We start from the raw sequence: 19,161 nt of genomic DNA on the forward strand, positions 1-19,161 counted from the left end.
CTTAGCTTCCTACAGGGCTGGTGGGTTTGTCATTTTTTTAACTGAGGTATAACTAAAATATCATAATACATACATAACTTAGATGTTCAGTTTGAAGAATGTTAACAATTATATAGCATTAACTGCTTTGCAAAAAAACTAAGATATTAAACATTTCCATCACCCCAGCAAATTCCCTCATGGCCTTTTCCTGTCAATTCCCCAAATTCTTACCTACAACATTTGGCAACCACTTTCTGATTTCTACCAATATCAGTTAGTTCTGTTGGTCTGTGAGTTTCATACAGATGGAATCATGCAGTGTGTGCTCTTTAAGCCCACACACTGGCATATATTTACCCACATTTTGCATATATCTGTAGTGTGTTTTTTACTGCTAAATAATATTTCATTATATGAATATACCTCAACTTGCTTATCCATCCTCCTGCTGATAGATGTTTGGATTGTTTCCGGTTTGGGGCTATTATAAATAAAGCTGATATAAACATCCTCATACAACTCTTTCATTTATTTATTTATTTATTTAGAGACAGGGTCTCACTGTCACCTAGACTGGAGTGCAGTGGAATGAACATGGCTCACTGCAGCCTCGACCTCCCAAGCTCAAGCGATCCTCCTGCCTTAGCCACCCAAGTAGCTGGGATTACAAGTGCATGTCACCATGCCCAGCTAAGTTTTGTATTTTTTGTAAAGACAGGGTTTTGCCATGTTGCCAAGGCTGATCTCAAACACCTGAGCTCAAGCAATCCTCCTGCCATGGCCTCCCAGAGTGCTGGGATTACAGGTATGAGCCACTGCACCTGGGCTTCATACAACTATTTCTGCAAACATATATGTTTATTTCTCTACGGTAAATACCCAAGAGTAAAATTGCTGGGTCATATGTAGATGTACATTTAACCTTATAAGAAACTCCCAAAACATTCTCCAAAGTAGTTGTATCATCCACTCTCCTTCCATCAGTGTATGAGAGTCTATGTGCTTTTTAATCTGATTTTTTTCAGTTTTCTTCCTTGATTTCTAAAATTTCTACCACAATCTTTTCATAGTACCATGATTTCCTGTACTCCAGGGATGATGGCGATTTTCTGAAATTTTCTTCTGGATCCTCAAGCAGATCATTTTCAGGTATTTGTTCACATTCTTATTCTTTGTGACATCACATTATCTTGTTTTGCTATATTTCTGTTAAATTTCATGTGGGTTTCTTCTACCTAATATTTGTGCAAGTCAAGATCTGCCTGCACTTGTTACAGACAGGGTGTGTGAATTGCTCTTGGACCTGCTCTCTATTCATAGTATAAGGTATAATAATCTTCTAAAGTTTACAAATTGAAGGGTAAATTGATACATAAAAGTCACGTTTAGGAAATAGTAGAGTAGAGGGTGACTAAACTGCAAGAAGGACTAGGTAAAAATGAAACACCATCCTCTCAGTAAATAAGCTAATAGGTCATATTTAATCAAACGTTTGGTCAATACACCAACTTCGCCCTTTCCTTTTTAAGCCAATCTTGATTGATTTGTGTCATGTGCCAGGCAGGCACTGTGTACTATTGTTGCAGAAATCAGAAAATGAATCCTTGACTAAAAACTGCTAGAAAATTAATTTTCTCAAGGTCTTACAGATAATAAGTGACAGCTAGCACTCGACTTGAACTTCACAGACCATCACTAAACAATCCAAAGTCAAGAAAGGGAAGTCATGTGATGAACTTAAATTACGGGGACCAAAATCCTAGAATATCTGAAAACAATATCTGACTGATTTTTATGTGTCTGCTAAATTTTTCATATTAACTGACTATAGTGTGTAACCAAAACTTTTGGCCATTTTTTTTCTTGTCCTTTGAAGCTTTTTTGTGAATGTAAAATCACTGGTTTCCTCCTTTAACACCTGTGACTTTATGTAGAATTATCGCAATCTTGATTTCAGGCTTAAATTAGAATTTTCAAAATCTTGATTACTTTGATTCCCATAAAATTGGGAAAAACTTCTAATCTAATATATACCTCTTTCAAAATATCAGTAAAATCATTATGCGTATTATTGTGTCTTACCAGTTAATTACTTTGTAAAATGTCTCACTATAACAAACTGAGACTTGAGTAGCTGCAGAAAGTGATGAAAACCACCAGTGTCAACATGCATACAGCCTGATGCTCTTAAATATGAGGAAAACAAAAGCGTCAAGAACAGAAAACACGTCCTCGTGCCCCATACCCATTAAAAAAAATTTTAATTCAGTCATTCAGTCATACAAGAAGCCTCACAGAGGACACCTAGAAATTTGGGCCTGACTCACACTTTCGAAGCGAGCAATGCTTGCACACTCTCAAGAAACACAATTAAAATGTACTGTGAGGAAAGGAAACATCACTAATCCGTCACTAATTCACATGCACTTAGAACGTCCCTCAGCCTAGTAGACAAGCAGACTGCCTGTGGATATGGAGAGGTCTCATTTGGCTAAACTTTGCTTAAAAGCAAAACCAATTCTTAACATACGTCTGAATTCTCAATTCTATCAAAGATTGAATCTGTGCTCACTATGGCAAGGACAAAAAAATTTCTTTTGAGACAGCATTTGTAATGACAGTTACTGAAAACTAAAAATATAGAAATCCAAACCATTAAAACCTAGCCAGAAGTACAAAACAAAACAAAACAAAAGTCAAGGACTGTTTTTAAAATACCTCTGAAACATGTCAGAAGGAATTAATCATCCTTTATAGCCTAATCTTTGAATAATAAGCAGGAGGTTAGTATCATCAAAACTTCTCCCTTTGCATACATTTTCCTTTTTTTTTTTTTTTTTTTTTTTTTTTTTTTTTAGACAGAGTCTCGCTCTGTTACCCAAGCTGAAGTGCAGTGGCGCAGTCTCAGCTCACTACAAGCTCCGCCTCCCGGGTTCACACCATTCTCCTGCCTCAGCCTCCCGAGTAGCTGAGACTACAGGCGCACACTGCCACACGCGGCTAATTTTTTGTATTTTAGTAGAGACGAGGTTTCCCAGGCTGGTCTTGAACTCCTGACCTCGTGATCCACCCGCCTCGGCCTCCCGAAGTGCTGGGATTACAGATGTGAGCTACCGCGCCCAGCCCAAAACTAATTTTTTTTTTTAAACAGAACAGTCACCTGCAAATTAGTCACATTAGAAAATTACACCGTAATCGACCACTTTGCCATAGCTCCAAATGGTGAACTACTAACCTGTACCCAGCCCTATCTTGACTTCATGTTTCAGGACTTCTAGCACATTTAGAAATCCACTGCTGAGCCTGTAGAGAGAGGAGATGTCAGAACAAGGAGATCCATGTGGTTCCAATAAAAGATGAACACTAATAACAATGACAGTGACACCACCGAAAATTGTGCTTCCCAATATATCAGCTCTAATGTTGACACAAACATATTAGTCAAATCAGACCATCCAAGTCCTGGAGTAAACAGGATCATAAAATAGCCTAATTCTTGGGCCAAGGTTAATCTCAGGTGGGCACAAAGCAGCAAGAGCCAGAAGGAAAAGCAGGGGATCGTTTGTACGGGAAAAAAGTGAAGAAATCAAACCTTGCAATTAATACAAAAGTCTTATCTGTCTTTAGTATTTTCTAACCAACATATCTTTTTATGTTAGGAAGCAGAAATTATAAAGCATTACCTATTCTCTCTGCCTGGAATAATTTGTTACCCTGAATGAGTAGTGACTTGTAAGATCAAAAAAGGGGAGTACAACTAGAAAAAGGGGTGGAGCCTAAAAAGTCAGAACCTGACCGTTCAAACGCTGCCTCCAAAGACAGAGAAAGTAGGAGAGATGGTTCCTGGGCTGAATTTGGGACCTTGTGACCCTGAGCTTAAGAGATGTGCCAGCTATATATATATATATATATATATATATATATATATAAATTTTTTTTTTTTTTTTTTTTTGAGACAGAGTCTCACTCTGTCACCCAGGCTGGAGTACAATGGCACGATCTCAGCTCACTGCAACCTTCTCCTTCAAGGTAGGTTCAAGCGATTCTCCTACATCAGCCTCCCAAGTAGCTGGGATTACAGGTGCCCGCCAGCATGGCCAGTCTCTACTTTTAGTAGAGACAGGGTTTCGCCATGTTGGTCAGGCTGGTCTCGAACTCTTGACCTCAGGTGATCCTCCCACCTCAGCCTCCGAAAGTGCTGGGACTGCAGGCATGAGCCACCATGCCCACCATGTGCTGCCTTTCTAAAGAGACAAAGGAAAACTAAGGTGATCCTTAGAATTCTAAAAAGTTGCAAAGGTCAAAGTGGTCTGCTGGAAGATGCACATAACTCTAATTTCGAAAGCCCCAGTGCATACACAATAAATCTCTCAGTTGCTGGAGAAAAAACAGCAGTGACCATTTAAACAGAACTGTGTCCTAAAGAAATTTAACTTCAAAACTCAATTTGCAAAGCTAGATTATGCTTTAATTTAGAGGGTATTAACACCCAATGGGTGTTAAATCCTTCCACTATCAAGTAACTAGACCCTAATTATAGTCACTAAGCTGTACATAGACAAGATTCCCTGTAATCTGTCACTCCTTTAAGTCTGAAAACTCAGAACCTCTGGGGTCCCTAAAGCACTCCAGAAATATGTCACTGTGGCTCTCAGCACCCTTCCCATAATGACACTGACATATATCTTTGTAATTTGCAAAGTCCCTAGATTTCCAACCGTGAATGCCTCCAGCTCTTTGCCTAGGAGCTTTCTTAGCTCTCTCCTGTGCTAGAGCCTGCTCTGCCCTTGTTTGGGGACGGCCAGAAGTTCCAGGGAATTAATACTCTTCTCCACTCCACCCAGGAACCCTCAACAACAACCCATAAGCATTTGGGTATTACTATCACAGCCAGCTCCCTCACTTCTTGGGCAGGATAACTTTGAGTTCTGTTTCGGACACTGGTTACCTGAGTTTTCTATTAAATAGAAGGATTAAACTCCGGGAGCCCACAGTGGTAACCTCCGTGATGATACGATCTTCACTGACTTTTTTCCCTTCCCTGTTTTACTTAGCTGAAAGTGTTTTGTTTGTTTGTTTGTTTTTTGAGACGGAGTCTCAAAACCTGTCGCCAAGGTTGGAGGGCAGTGGCGCGATCTCGGCTCACTGCAAGCTCCGCCTCCCGGGTTCACGCCATTCTCCTGCCTCAGCCTCACAAGTAGCTGGTACTACACGCGCCCGCCACCATGCCCAGATAATTTTTTTTTTTTTAGTAGAGACGGGGTTTCACCATGTTAGCCAGGATGATCTCGATCTCCTGACCTTGTGATCCGCCCACCTTGGCCTCCCAAAGTGCTGGGATTACAGGTGTGAGCCACCGCGCCTGGCCCCTGAAGGTGTTTTCTGAGATCACACCCACAAGCATGGGTTTTTAGCCTAGTATCCATGGACTGGCATCATGAGATCTATGAATTCCCTGAAATTAGATGCAACACTTGTAATATCCATGGGCTTTTTTCCCCTGAGATTACAGGCTATAACTTATTTATTTTTCTGAGACAGAGTCTCACTCTGTCACCCAGGCTGGAGTGCAGTGGTGCAATCTTGGCTCACTGCAACCTCCGCCTCCCGGTTTCAAACGATTCTCTTGCCTCAGCCTCCTGAGTAGTTGGGATTACAGGTGCCCGCCACCACACCCAGCTAATTTTTATATGTTTAATACTGATGGAGTTTCACCATGTTGGTCAGGCTGGTCTCGAACTCCTGACCTCAAGTGATCTGCCTGCCTCCGCTTCCCAAAGTGCTAGGATTACAGATGTGAGCCACTGCGCCCAGCCAATAACATTCATTTTATTCATTTATGGATCCATCACCTTTCAAAAGGTTAAGAACCAGTTAATAAATAACACCTCTGTATTCTGGGGAATTATAATAGGACAAGGTCCTCCTGGGCTTGCCTGTGTGGGCTGGCATTCCGTCAGGTCCAACAGGGTAACATCATAGTGCATTTGCTTTGGTATTGCTGTGTTTCCTTCTCACACTACAGCACAAACAGTAATGGGAGTGACTACCCTCTTCCTGAATTTCCTGGCTGATATATGGGTTCTTTCAGTACTTTCACTGTATATTTTTTATGTTGTATTCCCTATTGTTCTTTTTTTGTACAAACTCAGAGATTTCAGAAGATTCTGTGCTCTTCACATGTGTCCTCTGAGATAAATGTCCTCTCACGTGTTCTCTTTTACTCCTCAACAGCACGAGTAAATGTCTATCTATCTATCTATCTGGTTCCTGCCAAACACAGAATAGAGGAGAGATCCTGGAGGAATGACAGAGGAAACAAAGGCATTTGGCTGCTAATCTGCAACCCAATCATTCGTAATCTACCAAACAATCATTGTCTACTTACGATAAATTGGAATTGGGACAGTGTGCGATGGATGCTCCTCGTTCATGGAATACATTCAGTTCTTCTGCAGAGAGGTAGCAGCCATGTGCCATCACTGTCTGGAGAGAAGAGTGCCCTACGTGGAGTTTACCGCTCACAAATGATTAAGTGGGTACTCACTCACCAGGTATTTTAGAGACCGAAGCTGTAGCTTGGCTGTTAGCATCTTCACAAGAACATTTATGATGATCTGTATGTACAAAGTTGCTAGGCACAAGTTATACCTTAGAAAAGGCCTGTAAACGCACTGTCTTACGAAAGTCTCAGCAAATTTGTGGAGTTTACTTAGGTTCTTTTTGTTGATCTATAAAGTAATGAGGGTTTGGTCCAGGTGATCTACAGCACAGAATATCCATCCAGATGGAAGATAACATGAGTTTCTCATCTCTACTTTAGAAGACTGTCGAGTTACTTTCTTTTCTAAGTTTATATGGTAAGTGGCTGGTGGTGGTGTGCGTGCTCCAATTCTAAAAAAACTTTCTAGAACTAAAAGTCCCTTCTCAGTATGTGAAAGCCGTGAGAGTAATCCTGCAAAGCGCTGTTCTTTATTTCTGCTCCTAGCTTCAATATAAGTGCCAATGGCCTTGATATTTTCAACTAAATAAACTTTAACTCACCTATGTTTATATTTTCATAAAAACTAACATCGTATAATCATTAATTCAGAAAGTAAAATTGATCCAAGAAAGCAGGCACTGCACACACGAGACCCCTCTAAATTTTTAATGTTGGTAGTATTTATTTGTAGATTTTCTTCAATAAGACTTTACTCTTTCAAAATTATTTTTCCCTCAGTACAAAACCTGTATCCAACTTGCTTTCTCCTTTGAGAGGCACAGTTCAGTGACTACAGAATTATTATTATTTTTTGGAGACAGAGTCTCGCTCTGTCGCCCAGGCTGGAGTGCAATGGCGCAATCTCGACTCACTGCAAGCTCCACCTCCTGGGTTCACGCCATTCTCCTGTCTCAGCTTCCCGAGTAGCTGGGACTACAGGCGCCTGCCACCACGCCTGGCTAATTTTTTTGTATTTTTAGTAGAGACGGGGTTTCACCGTGTTAGCCAGGATGGTCTCCATCTCCTTACCGCATGATCTGCCTGCCTCCGCCTCCCAAAGTGCTGGGATTACAGGTATGAGCCATCAGGCCCAGCCCAGTGACTACAGAATTATTATTAAAATATAACTTTCCCAATCTCTGTGCAAATAAAATTAACATGCAAATGGGAGGTTAATTTATTAATCATATGGAAATACATGTAAAGAATGAAAATTATGGTGTAGCTTTTACATGATTTATGCAAAGTATTAACCTTTTAAATCAGTTATATTCATATCTCCATTCACACAGTCACTAAGAAATTATTTGCTACGGTAAACTCTCCATGCAGTTTGTACATTTCATTGAAGGCCAAGGCCAAGTAGTACATTATTGTAATGAGGTCTCTTCACGCATATTAATTTTAATTTTAGAAGTAACGCATACTCATTTTTTAAAAGCACTCTCAGAGTATTTAAAAATAAAAAGCAGAAAGTCCTTCTGGTTTTCCCTCAGGAAGAGTCATTTTTAATACTCAAGTTATGTCTTTCAGACAGTTTTTTTCTAAGTAAGCATGCATCTATACATATGTACATACACATCAAATAATATTACACAAACATTCTTCCTTGTAAGCCTGCATACCTCTTTCTTTGTGAATGCTGGATAAAATCCGATGTATGCTCTGTAATTTAATCCCTCACCGATAACAATTTTTAAACTTTAATATATAATTAGCATCCCTATTCATATTACTTAGCGTGAATTCTTAGAAATCATCTGCTGACTCAAAGAAATGTAGGTTTACATTCTAATAGATAATGTTAAAATGTCCTTGGAACAAATGATATTCCCATCTTTAATAAAGCCTTTACATTTAATTCACTAAGATGAAACTTCGGGCCCATTTTTAACTACACACACACACACACACACACACATGCACACACACACACACACACACACACTAGGCTTTACTCTAGTTTAAGAAATGTATACACATGTACCCCATAGATATATAAACCTTCTGTGTACCCACAAAAATTAAAACTTTAAAAAAATTTTTAAAAGAAATGTATTCATATCAGAAATCTGAAGATTACTATTGAGATTTTAAAATTTAGATAAATATGCCCTCCTTTAAACAGATTATGTCATGATATAAAACTTACCTTATTTGTCAAAAGATTGTTTTTATCATACACATCTGTGTAGTTTTTATAACTGGGGTATAAGTTTTTCACAGCTTCAACTTCATCACGATTTTCACTTACATGGCTCTACAAGAAAAAAATAATATTTTCATTTTTTTTCTGTAAAATACCATTAGAAAGTACACTTCCTACCTCAAAATGGTGTGAATGGTTTTCTACTTGCCTATTTAAGGGACCACATAGAAAGGCAATGAAGATTGCACATGCATTTTATTAGAAACAATTATATTCATCATCGATAATATAATGTATATGACAAAGAAACCGAATATTACGAACATGTAGTGTGTGTGTGTGGATGTGGGTGTGGGTGTGTATGTGTATGTATAATATCAAGACAAATTTTTCCAACAAAGTCTTTTCAAATTCTGACCTACAGCTAGAACAAATATGAAGTCCTCCTTGAAGATAGTCAGGACCCTAGCCACCTGCCTCTTCTGGTGCTGGCCTTTCTTTTGTTTTGAGATAGGGTCTGGCTGTGTCACCCAAGCTGGAGTGTAGTGGCACAATCTCCACTCACTGCAACCTCCACCTCCCAGGTTCAAGTGAGTCTCCTGTCTTAGCCTCCTGAGTAGATGGGATTACAGGCATGTGTCACCATGCCTGGCTAATTTTGTATTTTTAGTAGAGATGGGGTTTCACCATGTTGGCCAGGCTGGTCTCAAACTCCTGACTTCAAGTAATCTGCTGGGCTCAGCCTCTCAAAGTGCTGGGATTACAGGCGTGAGCCACCGTGACTGGCCATGCTGGCCATTTAAGAAAAGAGCTCAGTGTTCATAAAAAAGCGGACAGTGGGGTTCACTTATATGAACACTGGAATTTGAGTAAAGAGAGCTGGGTTTAAGCCCAAGTTCTGACAGCTATGTGTCCTAGAGAAAGTCATTCTTTTCTTTGGACAGCAATTTTCCCATCTTTCAAAAAAAAAAAAAAAAAAAAAAAAAAGGGTTGGGCTAGATGAGTGATTTTCCAAATTCTCTCAGCATTAAATATATTATTCATATAAAAATTCACAGAAACCCAATATATAGAAGGCATAAAAGCACTGCCCCTCAGGATGCAGCAGGATTGAGACTCTAGGACCCTGTCTCCATTCTGTGCCCTTCGTTAGTTTCCAGAATTAGTTCTGCAAAAAAGAGTTTGAAAATAGCTGAGCTAGAAAATTCCACAGTCATCAAGAAACGGCCCATAAGAATCCACATGCAAGCAAAACAATAAGTCTTATGCCCCCACACTGAAAAAGGCCCCTAAGACCTTTCTCTAGGGCACCACAAAACCTAAGAGGGCATAATTAATACCTCCAAGAATGGCAATGGCATTTAGAACATGTGTAGCTAAATTTTTAAAAGAAAAAAATAGCAATGTTCTGAAAACACGTGTTTTACTCAGACAATGAACTCCATCCCTGGCTTTGAGGAAATCTCAGACCACCGATGAAATGCATGGACAGCAACAGAAGAAAGGACAATCTGATGATTCGAGTCATTTGGATAAATGTGAGTAAATGTGCATACATCCACATGCATCTCTCTAGCAAGGATAAACTTGATTTTGTTGTGTGTTCTTCTCATCTTATTTTTCATGTATTTTTAAATGTTCATTTGTATTTTATTTTGTTGGCGACAGAAGCATTTTGTTTGCAAAGCAGAAACATCAGGTAAGTTTTGAATTTTATCTCCAGGACAGAAATGCGTGGGACTGAATTAAAAATTCAAAAATTATAGGCTGCAAATAATAATAACAATAATAGGGAAGGTGAGAGCGGTTAATGGTTCCTAAGAAAATAGATTTGGGAAACAAAAAGCAAAAAAACACCAATTTACAAATGGTAAAGAATCAATGTGTTGTCTCTGCCCTGATCTGACCTTTCTTATAAGACCATCAACTCCTAAGAGGAGAAATTTTAGTACAGTATGTAATTAAGCTTGGATGGGAGAAGGGGAACTCTCAATTTTAACCCAGATATAAGCTTTAAAAAAGTGTTTTATTCCTAAATTGCAACAATTTAATGACAAAGCAAGGTATACTTTTTTGTTCTGATTTTAAATTAAGAAACTCAGAACAAAAGGGATTTTAAATGCCATTTTGTAAGGTGGAAATTAGGCTCTTTTTGCTTTTCAAATAATAGCTGGTTTCTCTAAGAATGAAGGTACAGAACACACTGAGAAAGTATCAAGTGAAAGAGAAGTAGGAAATAAATGCATTAAACGTATGCTACAGAGAATAGATCACAGTCTGTTACTGATCTTGCCAGTACTTATAACGATTTTCTTGTCTTTAAAAGACTGATCAGAAAACATTGAGGGTATAAGGAACTCCAGGTTTCTTATCCGCAAAATGAAAGAATTGGATTAGGTGATATCTACCAGGGTCCTTTCTCTCCTATTATGCTGTGACTCTAGGATATCTCAGTTGAAGCAATAGAGATCACTCAGTAAAACAACTATAGATTATTGGAGATGATGATTTAAGGGTGCTGAGAAGTCTTGCAGGTCTGCATAGAGGCATAAAGAGAAGAAGAATACCCACCTGAATGTGCAAATCACGGGTTTTAGCAATGTTGCCAAGTTCACCCATCAAAGTCTCAGAGCAGGAGAGGGAAAAACGTGGTGTCACTATGGGCTTCACTCTAGAATACTGGAGATAATTAAAAACAATTGATACCTCTTCCTTACATCATATACAAAAATTAACTCAAGATGGATTAAAGACATAAATGTAAAACTGAAAACTATAAAAACCCTGGAAGGGCCAGGCGCAGTGGCTCACACCTGTAATCCCAGCACTTTGAGAGGCCAAGGCAGGTGGATCACCTGAGGTCGGGAGTTCGAGACCAGCCTGACCAACATGGAGAAACCCTGTCTCTACTAAAAAATACAAAATTAGCTGGGCGTGGTGGCGCATGCCTGTAATCCCAGCTACTTGGGAGGCTGAGGCAAGAGAATTGCTTGAACCTGGGAGGCAGAGGTTGTGGTGAGCCGAGATCTCACCATTGCACTCCAGTCTAGGCAACAAAAGAGAAACCCAGTCTCAGAAAAACAAACAAACAAACAACAACAAAAAAACAACCTTGGAAGACAACCTAGGCAATACCATTCAGGACATAGGCATGGGAAAAGATTTCATGACAAAGACACCGGAAGCAATTGCAACAAAAGGAAAAATTGATAAATGGGATGTAATTAAACTAAAGAGCTTCTGCACAGCAAGTGAAACCACCAACAGAATAAACAGACAACCAACAGAATGGGAGAAAGTTTCTGCAAACTATGCATCTGACAAAAGTCTAATATCCAGCATCTATAAGGAACTTAGACAAATTTATAAGAAAAAAACAACCCAATTAAAAAGTGGGCAAAGCACATGAACAGACACTTTTCACTGTTTTTTTGATGCAGCCAACAATCATATGAAAAAAAAGCTCAACATCCCTGATCATTAGAGAAATGCAAATCAAAACTGCAATAAGATACCATCTCATACCAGTCAGAATGGCTATTATTAAAAAGTCAAAAAAATAGCAGATGCTGGTGAGGTTGTGGAGAAAAAGAAATGCTTATAGACTGTTGGTAAGAGTGTAAATTACTTCAACCATTGTGAAGGACAATGTGGTGATTCCGCAAAGACCCAGAGACAGAAATACCATTTGACTCAACAATCCCACTACGGGGTATATACCAAAGGGAAATAAATCATTCTGTTATAAAGACACATGCACACATACGCTCTCTGTAGCACTATTCACAATAGCAAAGGCATGGAATCAACCTAACTGCCCATCAGTGATAGACTGGATAAAGAAAATGTGGTACATATACACCATGGAATACTATGCAGCCATAAAAAGGGAATGAGATCATGCCATTTGCAGGGACATGGATGAAGCTAAAGGCCATTATTCTTAGCAAACTAATGCAGGAAGGGAAAGTCAAATACTTCATGTTCTCACTTACAAGTAGGAGCTAACTGATGAGAACACATGGACCCATAGAGGGGAACAACAAACACTGGGGCCTATCAGCGGGTGGAGGATGGAAGGAGGGAGAGCATCAGGAAAAATAACTAATGAGTAGTAGGCTTAATACCTGGGTGATGAAATAATCTGCACAACAAACCCCTATGACACACATTTACTTGTGTGAACAAACCTGCATATGTACCCCTGAAATTCAAAGTTTTTTCAAAAAAAGGAAACTATGGATATCATGAATGTGAAGGGTACCCCAAAATGCATATCATACAGCAAGATGATTTTATATCTCTATTTTGGGGAGCAGTCCTCCATTCTAACAGTCAGTGGAAGTACGGGGTTTCATGAAAACAGCTCAAAGTGGTGAATAAAGGAGGGTATCTTCTTCAGCACCCAAGTTCAACAAAAGATCCTCTCCCAAACGACAGACGCTCCTCTGGCTCCGATGAAGGCTAGACTGGGTAGGCTTTATGAAGAGAAGTAGAGGCTGAAGAAGTTTTAAAAGAGTGCTGGGGAGACTAAAAGTGAGGTGATAGCGGATTCCCTTTTGGGAATACATCTTGTGCAGGTGTGCTGGTTACAGCCTTCCTGAGAACTATTCAGTTGTAGGACCGGCTCTGGTGCCACCTGAGGTGAGTGGCCAGGCAGGAGAGAAGGACTCATAGAGGGGTGATGAAGATAAGGATCTACAAAGGTTCATCTAAATCTCCCAAGGTTAGATGGAAAGAAATTTTGAGATTTCTTATGATTTCCAATCAGGCCTCAAAAGATGATCAGGGAAGGGTCAGGCTTGCCAGTCTAAGAGATTGCTTGATGGAGCCACATGCCAGCCTGTTAGGGGTGGAGGCAGGAAACAGCATTGTCTCCACAGGCTCACCAACACCAGGGGACCACAATGGGGGGTACCTGCTGCATGCCTGCAGGCCATGTGAGGTGTCACACACATAGGGACCAAGACAGCCAATGGCAGGAGCATAGGACTAGACACTGCCTGTGTTACAGAGCAGGCCAAGGGCACAAGTGGCCAGAGCCAATGTTGAGGTGGCCACCAAGCAGTCCCCAACTTCCAGGTGCCACCAGTCAGCCCACGCCCATCAAGCCGTCTCCCTGCTTGCTAGAAACCAATCCTGTGAAATCAGAAGATCCCAGAGGAGGGTAAGGAAAACCACTGAGGAAGGAAAACCTACCCTGAGATGGTAACTCTAACCTGGGCAGTGACTGAGATTGTCCTAATAAAAATTGGATCAACTAAAAGCTTAGTGAACTTAAGACGAAGTTTACCTGCCTGACAAAATTTAGTTTTTCTGTTGCATGTAGGCACGGGGTTTGGGAGCCAAGAAAAGTACACACAGTTTTAAGAATAAAGCAAGTTTGATGTTTGCACATATGTGAACGGTGTCTAAACAAATCCACTAAAATCGTTAATATTTCATGATTTCAAAATGTATTTATAACAAAACACAGAGGGCTAGGTACAGAGCTGCCCCCAAGAAAGCAAAAAACACCTGACCTCTGTTTCTATAAGTTTGACTTTTTTTAGATTTCACAAATAAGTGAGATCATGCAGTATTGTCTTTCTGGGGCTGGCTTATTTCACTTATAGTAATGGGCTGCAGGTTCATCCACATTGTCACAAATGGCAGGATTTCCTTCCTTTTTTTGGTTGAATAATATTCCATTGTGTTTGTATATAGACATACACACTGCATTTTCTTTATTTATCTGTCTACAGACACTTAAATTGTTTCCATATCTTGGCTATTCTGAATGATGCTGCAATGAACATAGAGGTGCAGATATCTTTTCAAGATGCTTATTTTGCATCTTTTGGATATACACCCAAAAGTGGGATTGCTGGCTTATGTGGAGAGATGATGGTCAAAGGGTACAAAATTTCAGTTATAGCATGAACAAGTTCTGAGGATCTAGTGTACAGCGTGTGTGGGAATAGATGTGTTAACAAATTTGATTCTGATAATCAATAAACAATGCATAAATATATCAAATCATCACATTGTACACCTTTAGTGGATACAATTTTTATTTGTCAATTACATATTTTAAGATAATTTTTTAAAAACGTCTGACTTCACTGAGCTGAGGGTGACAGTCCACAGTGACACATCAGGCTCTAGGTAAATACTTCTACATGCATGAGATAAGCCAATCATACACAGACTAATCACTATCAAGCAACTTTATGAATCCTACAGCTAATGCACAGGCAATCTAAAAGCGAGCTCTGAACAAAGTTACTCACGTTCTTTTGAAGCATTTCTGACACAAATCTGAAATAAAGCAACAAATGGGTTAGAAAACTTGAGCATTTTCTTTTTTTCTTTTCTTTTCTTTTTCTTTTTTTTTTTTTCAGACAGAGTCTGGCTCTGTTGCCCAGGCTGGAGTGCAGTGGCGCAATCTCGGCTCACTGCAAGCTCCGCCTCCCACATTCACGCCATTCTCCTGCCTCAGCCTCCCGAGTAGCTGGGACTACAGGCGCTCGCCACCACGCCCGGCTCATTTTTTGTATTTTTAGTAGAGACTGGGTTTCACCGTGTTAGCCAGGATGGGTCTCGATCTCCTGGCCTCATGATCCGCCTGCCTTGGCCTCCCAAAGTTCTGGGATTACAGGCGTGAGCCACCGCGACCGGCGGAGCATTTTCAAATAAACATCTTAATAAGGTAAAAACATGATTCTTACATATCCTGATTTTCATGCAAACATTTCTAATGATGCACATGTTCCACCACCACTAATTAAAGATTAACAAGTAGTAATTACTCTGCTTTTTTACTTGCAGCCAGAGATGGAGTGCAAAATCACAGGGAAACGTAATGTTATCATCTAGCATCGGTCGGGCTGTTCTCAAATATTCCCACAGCACTCAAGCTGTTCTACTAGCTTAAGCTCCGTTTGGAGAAATGTTGCAATATATTATGCTCTATGCATGTTAGAGTCATGAAGTCCTATGCACCTGGAGGCTTTTAGAAGCCATGAAGCTCTTTACTTCGAATTCTCCTAAAGTGGAAGCTACTTGTTCCCACAATATCACCATTTATTTCCAAGGGCAGCGTTCTCTTGGGGATGAACATTGGAGTAATGCAGAAGGAACAGGTGAGAGGTGGTTGTGAGGTGCATGGGGAATGGGATGGTAGTGATCCCACCAGTTTATGCCTGCAGGGATGGTGGCAACTGTAAAGACTATGAAATGGCTCTTTCTGCCCTCCCTAGGCAGCTGTAGTTTTCCATCTTCTGGCATTGCTTTGTTTCATAACAAAATGAGAATTAAGGTTTATCACCACAAAAGTGGATTAATTGATAAGCTGGGGTAGGCTGATGCTAAAGGAAGGCGAGTACTCCCTCCTCTCTGTGAGCATATAAGCAGCCCCTCTGATCCCTTTGCAGAGGACACTTTTAAAGGGAAAGAGGTCTGGGGAATAGAAAAAAGCTGAACTTCTAAAACTTGCATCAGAATATGTTTGGTCTTGGGAAAGATTTGTATCTAAAGCATTTTCTTCTGTATCTCTTAGATGTTAAACAGAATAAAATTACATTTTGTTCAGGTGCAGTGGCTCATGCCTGTAATCTCAGCACTTTGGGAGGCTGAGGCAGGCGGCTCACTTGAGGTCAGGAGTTCGAGACCAGCCTGGCCAACGTAGCAAAACGCCATCTCTACTAAAAACATAAAAATTAGCTGGGCATGGTGGCAGGGGTCTGTAATCCGAGCTACTAGGGAGGTTGAGGCATGATAATTGTTTGAACCCGGGAGTGGGAGGCTGCAGTGAGCTGAGATCGTGCCACTGCACTCCAGCCTGGGCTACAGAAGGAGACTCCGTCTCAAAAACAAAAAAACAAAAAACAAAAAACAAAAAAAGATACGATTTCTTGTCAAATCCTTAAGGTACTATAGAAAAGCCATTTTAAAATATAAGAAAAGTATTTCTATGGTCAGTAGAATCTCCCCATGTTGTATGAAAAAGAACATAATGAAAATTCATAATCTCAAGCCATAGTATGACCCACAACCAAAAGTAATTTAATGAGCAGGCCATATGTGCTTAAAAGCAAATCCAAACTACAGGAGAAGCTCTGGTCTATAATGAAGGGTAGGGACAGGGTAAATAATTTACTTCATTTTACAAGAGGATTTAGCCCAGGACTCCTATAGCAAGTTCCTGCAGGCTTTAAATATAATTTGTTACACAAAAATTATATTGACATTCAAGTTGGACAAACCCACACAGTGACCTTGGCAAATGGGAAGAATGCCTCAGTGCATTAATTCATCTTTCAACTTTAATTTGATGGAGTATGTTAATACATCTTGAGCTTCTCAGGCCTTTTTTGGTTTTGGCTTCAACAATGTGCGATTAAGGGAGAAAAGTGAGGGGAAGAATGCTGGAAGCATCAAGAGAAGCACTGCTGTACCACAGGAGAAAATCACAGAGAGCTGGAGTCTCTGCAAATATGCTCACAGCTATTTATTCTGTACAAAATCTTCCTTTTAAAAAAATCTAATCACTTTCTACTCAACTCTTATCTAAAGTGGATGTGAACTAGAAAACACAAATGTACATGAACACAATCTCACCCACATACTCCTATTTTTAAAAACTATTTATATCGAAGAATAATTTACGTACCATAAAATTCACCTGTTTTAAGTGCACAAAGCCATGATTTTTAGTAGATTTATTGGGTTTTACAACCACCATCATAACCTAGTTTTTGAACATTCTCATCACCCCAGTTAGATTCCTTGGGCCCATTTAGTTAATAGTTATTCGTGGGTCGGGCATGGTGGCTCACGCCTGTAATCCCAGCACTTTGGGAGGCTGAGGCGGGTGGATCACGAGGTCAGGAGATTGAGACCATCCTGGCTAACACAGTGAAACCCTGTCTCTACTAAAAATACAAAAAATTAGCTGGGCGTGGTGGCAGGCGCCTGTAGTCCCAGCTACTTGGGAGGCTGAGGCAGGAGAATGGCATGAACCCATGAGGCAGAGCTTGCAGTGAGCCGAGATAGCGCCGCTGCACTCCAGCGTGGGTGACAAAGCAAGACTCCATCTCAAAAAAAAAAAAAAAAAGTTATTCGTACTTCCAGCCCCAGGCAATTACTGGTGTTCTGTCTCTATGAATTTGCATTTTCTATATATTTCATACCAATTAAATCATATAATACTTGGCCTTTTGTGTTTGGTTTCTTTGTCTTAGCACAGTGTTTTTAAAAACCATCCATGTTGTAGTATGTATCAGTTCTTCATACCTTTTTATGGCTGAATAATATTCCATTGTATACCACGTTTTATTTATCCATTCACCAGTTATGAACATTTTGGTTGCTTCCACTCTTTGGTGCAGGACAAGTTCCCATATGGCCTTGGTGACACAGTTTTGACCCTTTTCTTACTTGTAGTTATCAGAATAACTGTAGAATGTGCTGGAAATGCAACCACCCTGAGATATGGAGAAACTGGTCAGAACAGCCTGGGCTCTGTTCCCATTCCTCCTAGAACAGGATGTTCTGCAATGTTTTAGTTCAGTAAGACCATTTTCATCTGGGTATAAAACCACAGGTAGAGCATGCTCGCAGGGTCCCTCAGCTGTGATGTGATGTGGGGCATGCACATATGAGACTCTTGGGCAACTTTCCTGAGCCATGGAGGATCAGTTCACCTAGGCTTCTATTTTCCCTTGCTACCTATCTGTGCATAATAAACCTGCTTCGCTCAACTTGTTGTATAAGTGTGCTGTCTCACCAGATTCATGTAAGTGGTGTGCAGTATTGGTGAGGTGTTTAGAGTCCTCCCCTGGGATTGATACCTATGTGCAGTGAACCTGCTTTGCTCCGCATTTGTCTTCTATAAATAATGTTACTATGAACATTTACCTGCAAGTCTTTATGTGGAAACATGTTTTCATTTTCCTTGCACATCTTTACTTTTTATGATTCTATCTGCATGTGGTACCCTATTCTTTGAGGTGGAAATCTTCCCAAAGTAGGCTGTCCACAATCTTTGGGAATCCAGCTCAATGTCCAGCAGCAGCAGAGTGGGCCTTGGTCCCTCCCATGGTCTTTCTCTAGCCTGTGTCACCACATAACATCCTCAGAGCTTTTATTACAGGTAGTAGAATGAGGCCCTATTCCCTAGGAGCACAGATGTAGAACCACAGCAGAAAAAGGAACCACATCTCCCCTCCTGTATGCCTGCATTTCAGCTTACAGAGATGTTCTTTCAGGCTACCTTTGTGGAGAGGGGATATTCTAGATCCCTACATTAGCATGTTATGGCCATTCCAGCATACATCCAGAACAACTTTCCTGTTCCCAAGGTAGGACGAAATAGTAGTGAAGGATGCATACACCACCTTGAGAAAACAATAAAAGATACCCAATTATGGTAACTTTTGGTGGTTTCATTACAAAAAAAAAATTCTTCTTTATGCCTTTTTGTGCTTCTCTAAGTTCTGGACCATGGAAACACATATTACTTTGGTATCTTTTTAAAAAATCCTTTTGTAGTGAAAGTCTTTCA

The 19,161-nt window shown here is 40.1% G+C and overlaps 1 protein-coding gene across 4 annotated transcripts in view; it reads right to left on the reverse strand.

Moving 5' to 3' along the window:
* The window catches only part of GDA (guanine deaminase), a 100,990-nt gene that overhangs the window by 17,536 nt on the left and 64,293 nt on the right, over positions 1 to 19,161 (reverse strand). For 3 of the 4 annotated variants that reach the window (XM_055272255.2, XM_055272254.2, XM_063637007.1), the window contains exons 6-10: positions 14,888 to 14,915; positions 11,187 to 11,294; positions 8,619 to 8,726; positions 6,371 to 6,468; positions 3,218 to 3,285 (exon numbers count right to left, since the gene is read on the reverse strand). In XM_055272255.2, coding sequence (XP_055128230.1) covers positions 3,218 to 3,285; positions 6,371 to 6,468; positions 8,619 to 8,726; positions 11,187 to 11,294; positions 14,888 to 14,915 — 410 coding nt within the window. The remainder of the gene's footprint in view (positions 1 to 3,217; positions 3,286 to 6,370; positions 6,469 to 8,618; positions 8,727 to 11,186; positions 11,295 to 14,887; positions 14,916 to 19,161) is intronic. The other variant, XM_055272256.2, reaches the window with a different exon arrangement.

This window comes from Symphalangus syndactylus, chromosome 3, assembly GCF_028878055.3.
Source record: "Symphalangus syndactylus isolate Jambi chromosome 3, NHGRI_mSymSyn1-v2.1_pri, whole genome shotgun sequence".
Classification (NCBI taxonomy): Eukaryota; Metazoa; Chordata; class Mammalia; order Primates; family Hylobatidae; genus Symphalangus; species Symphalangus syndactylus.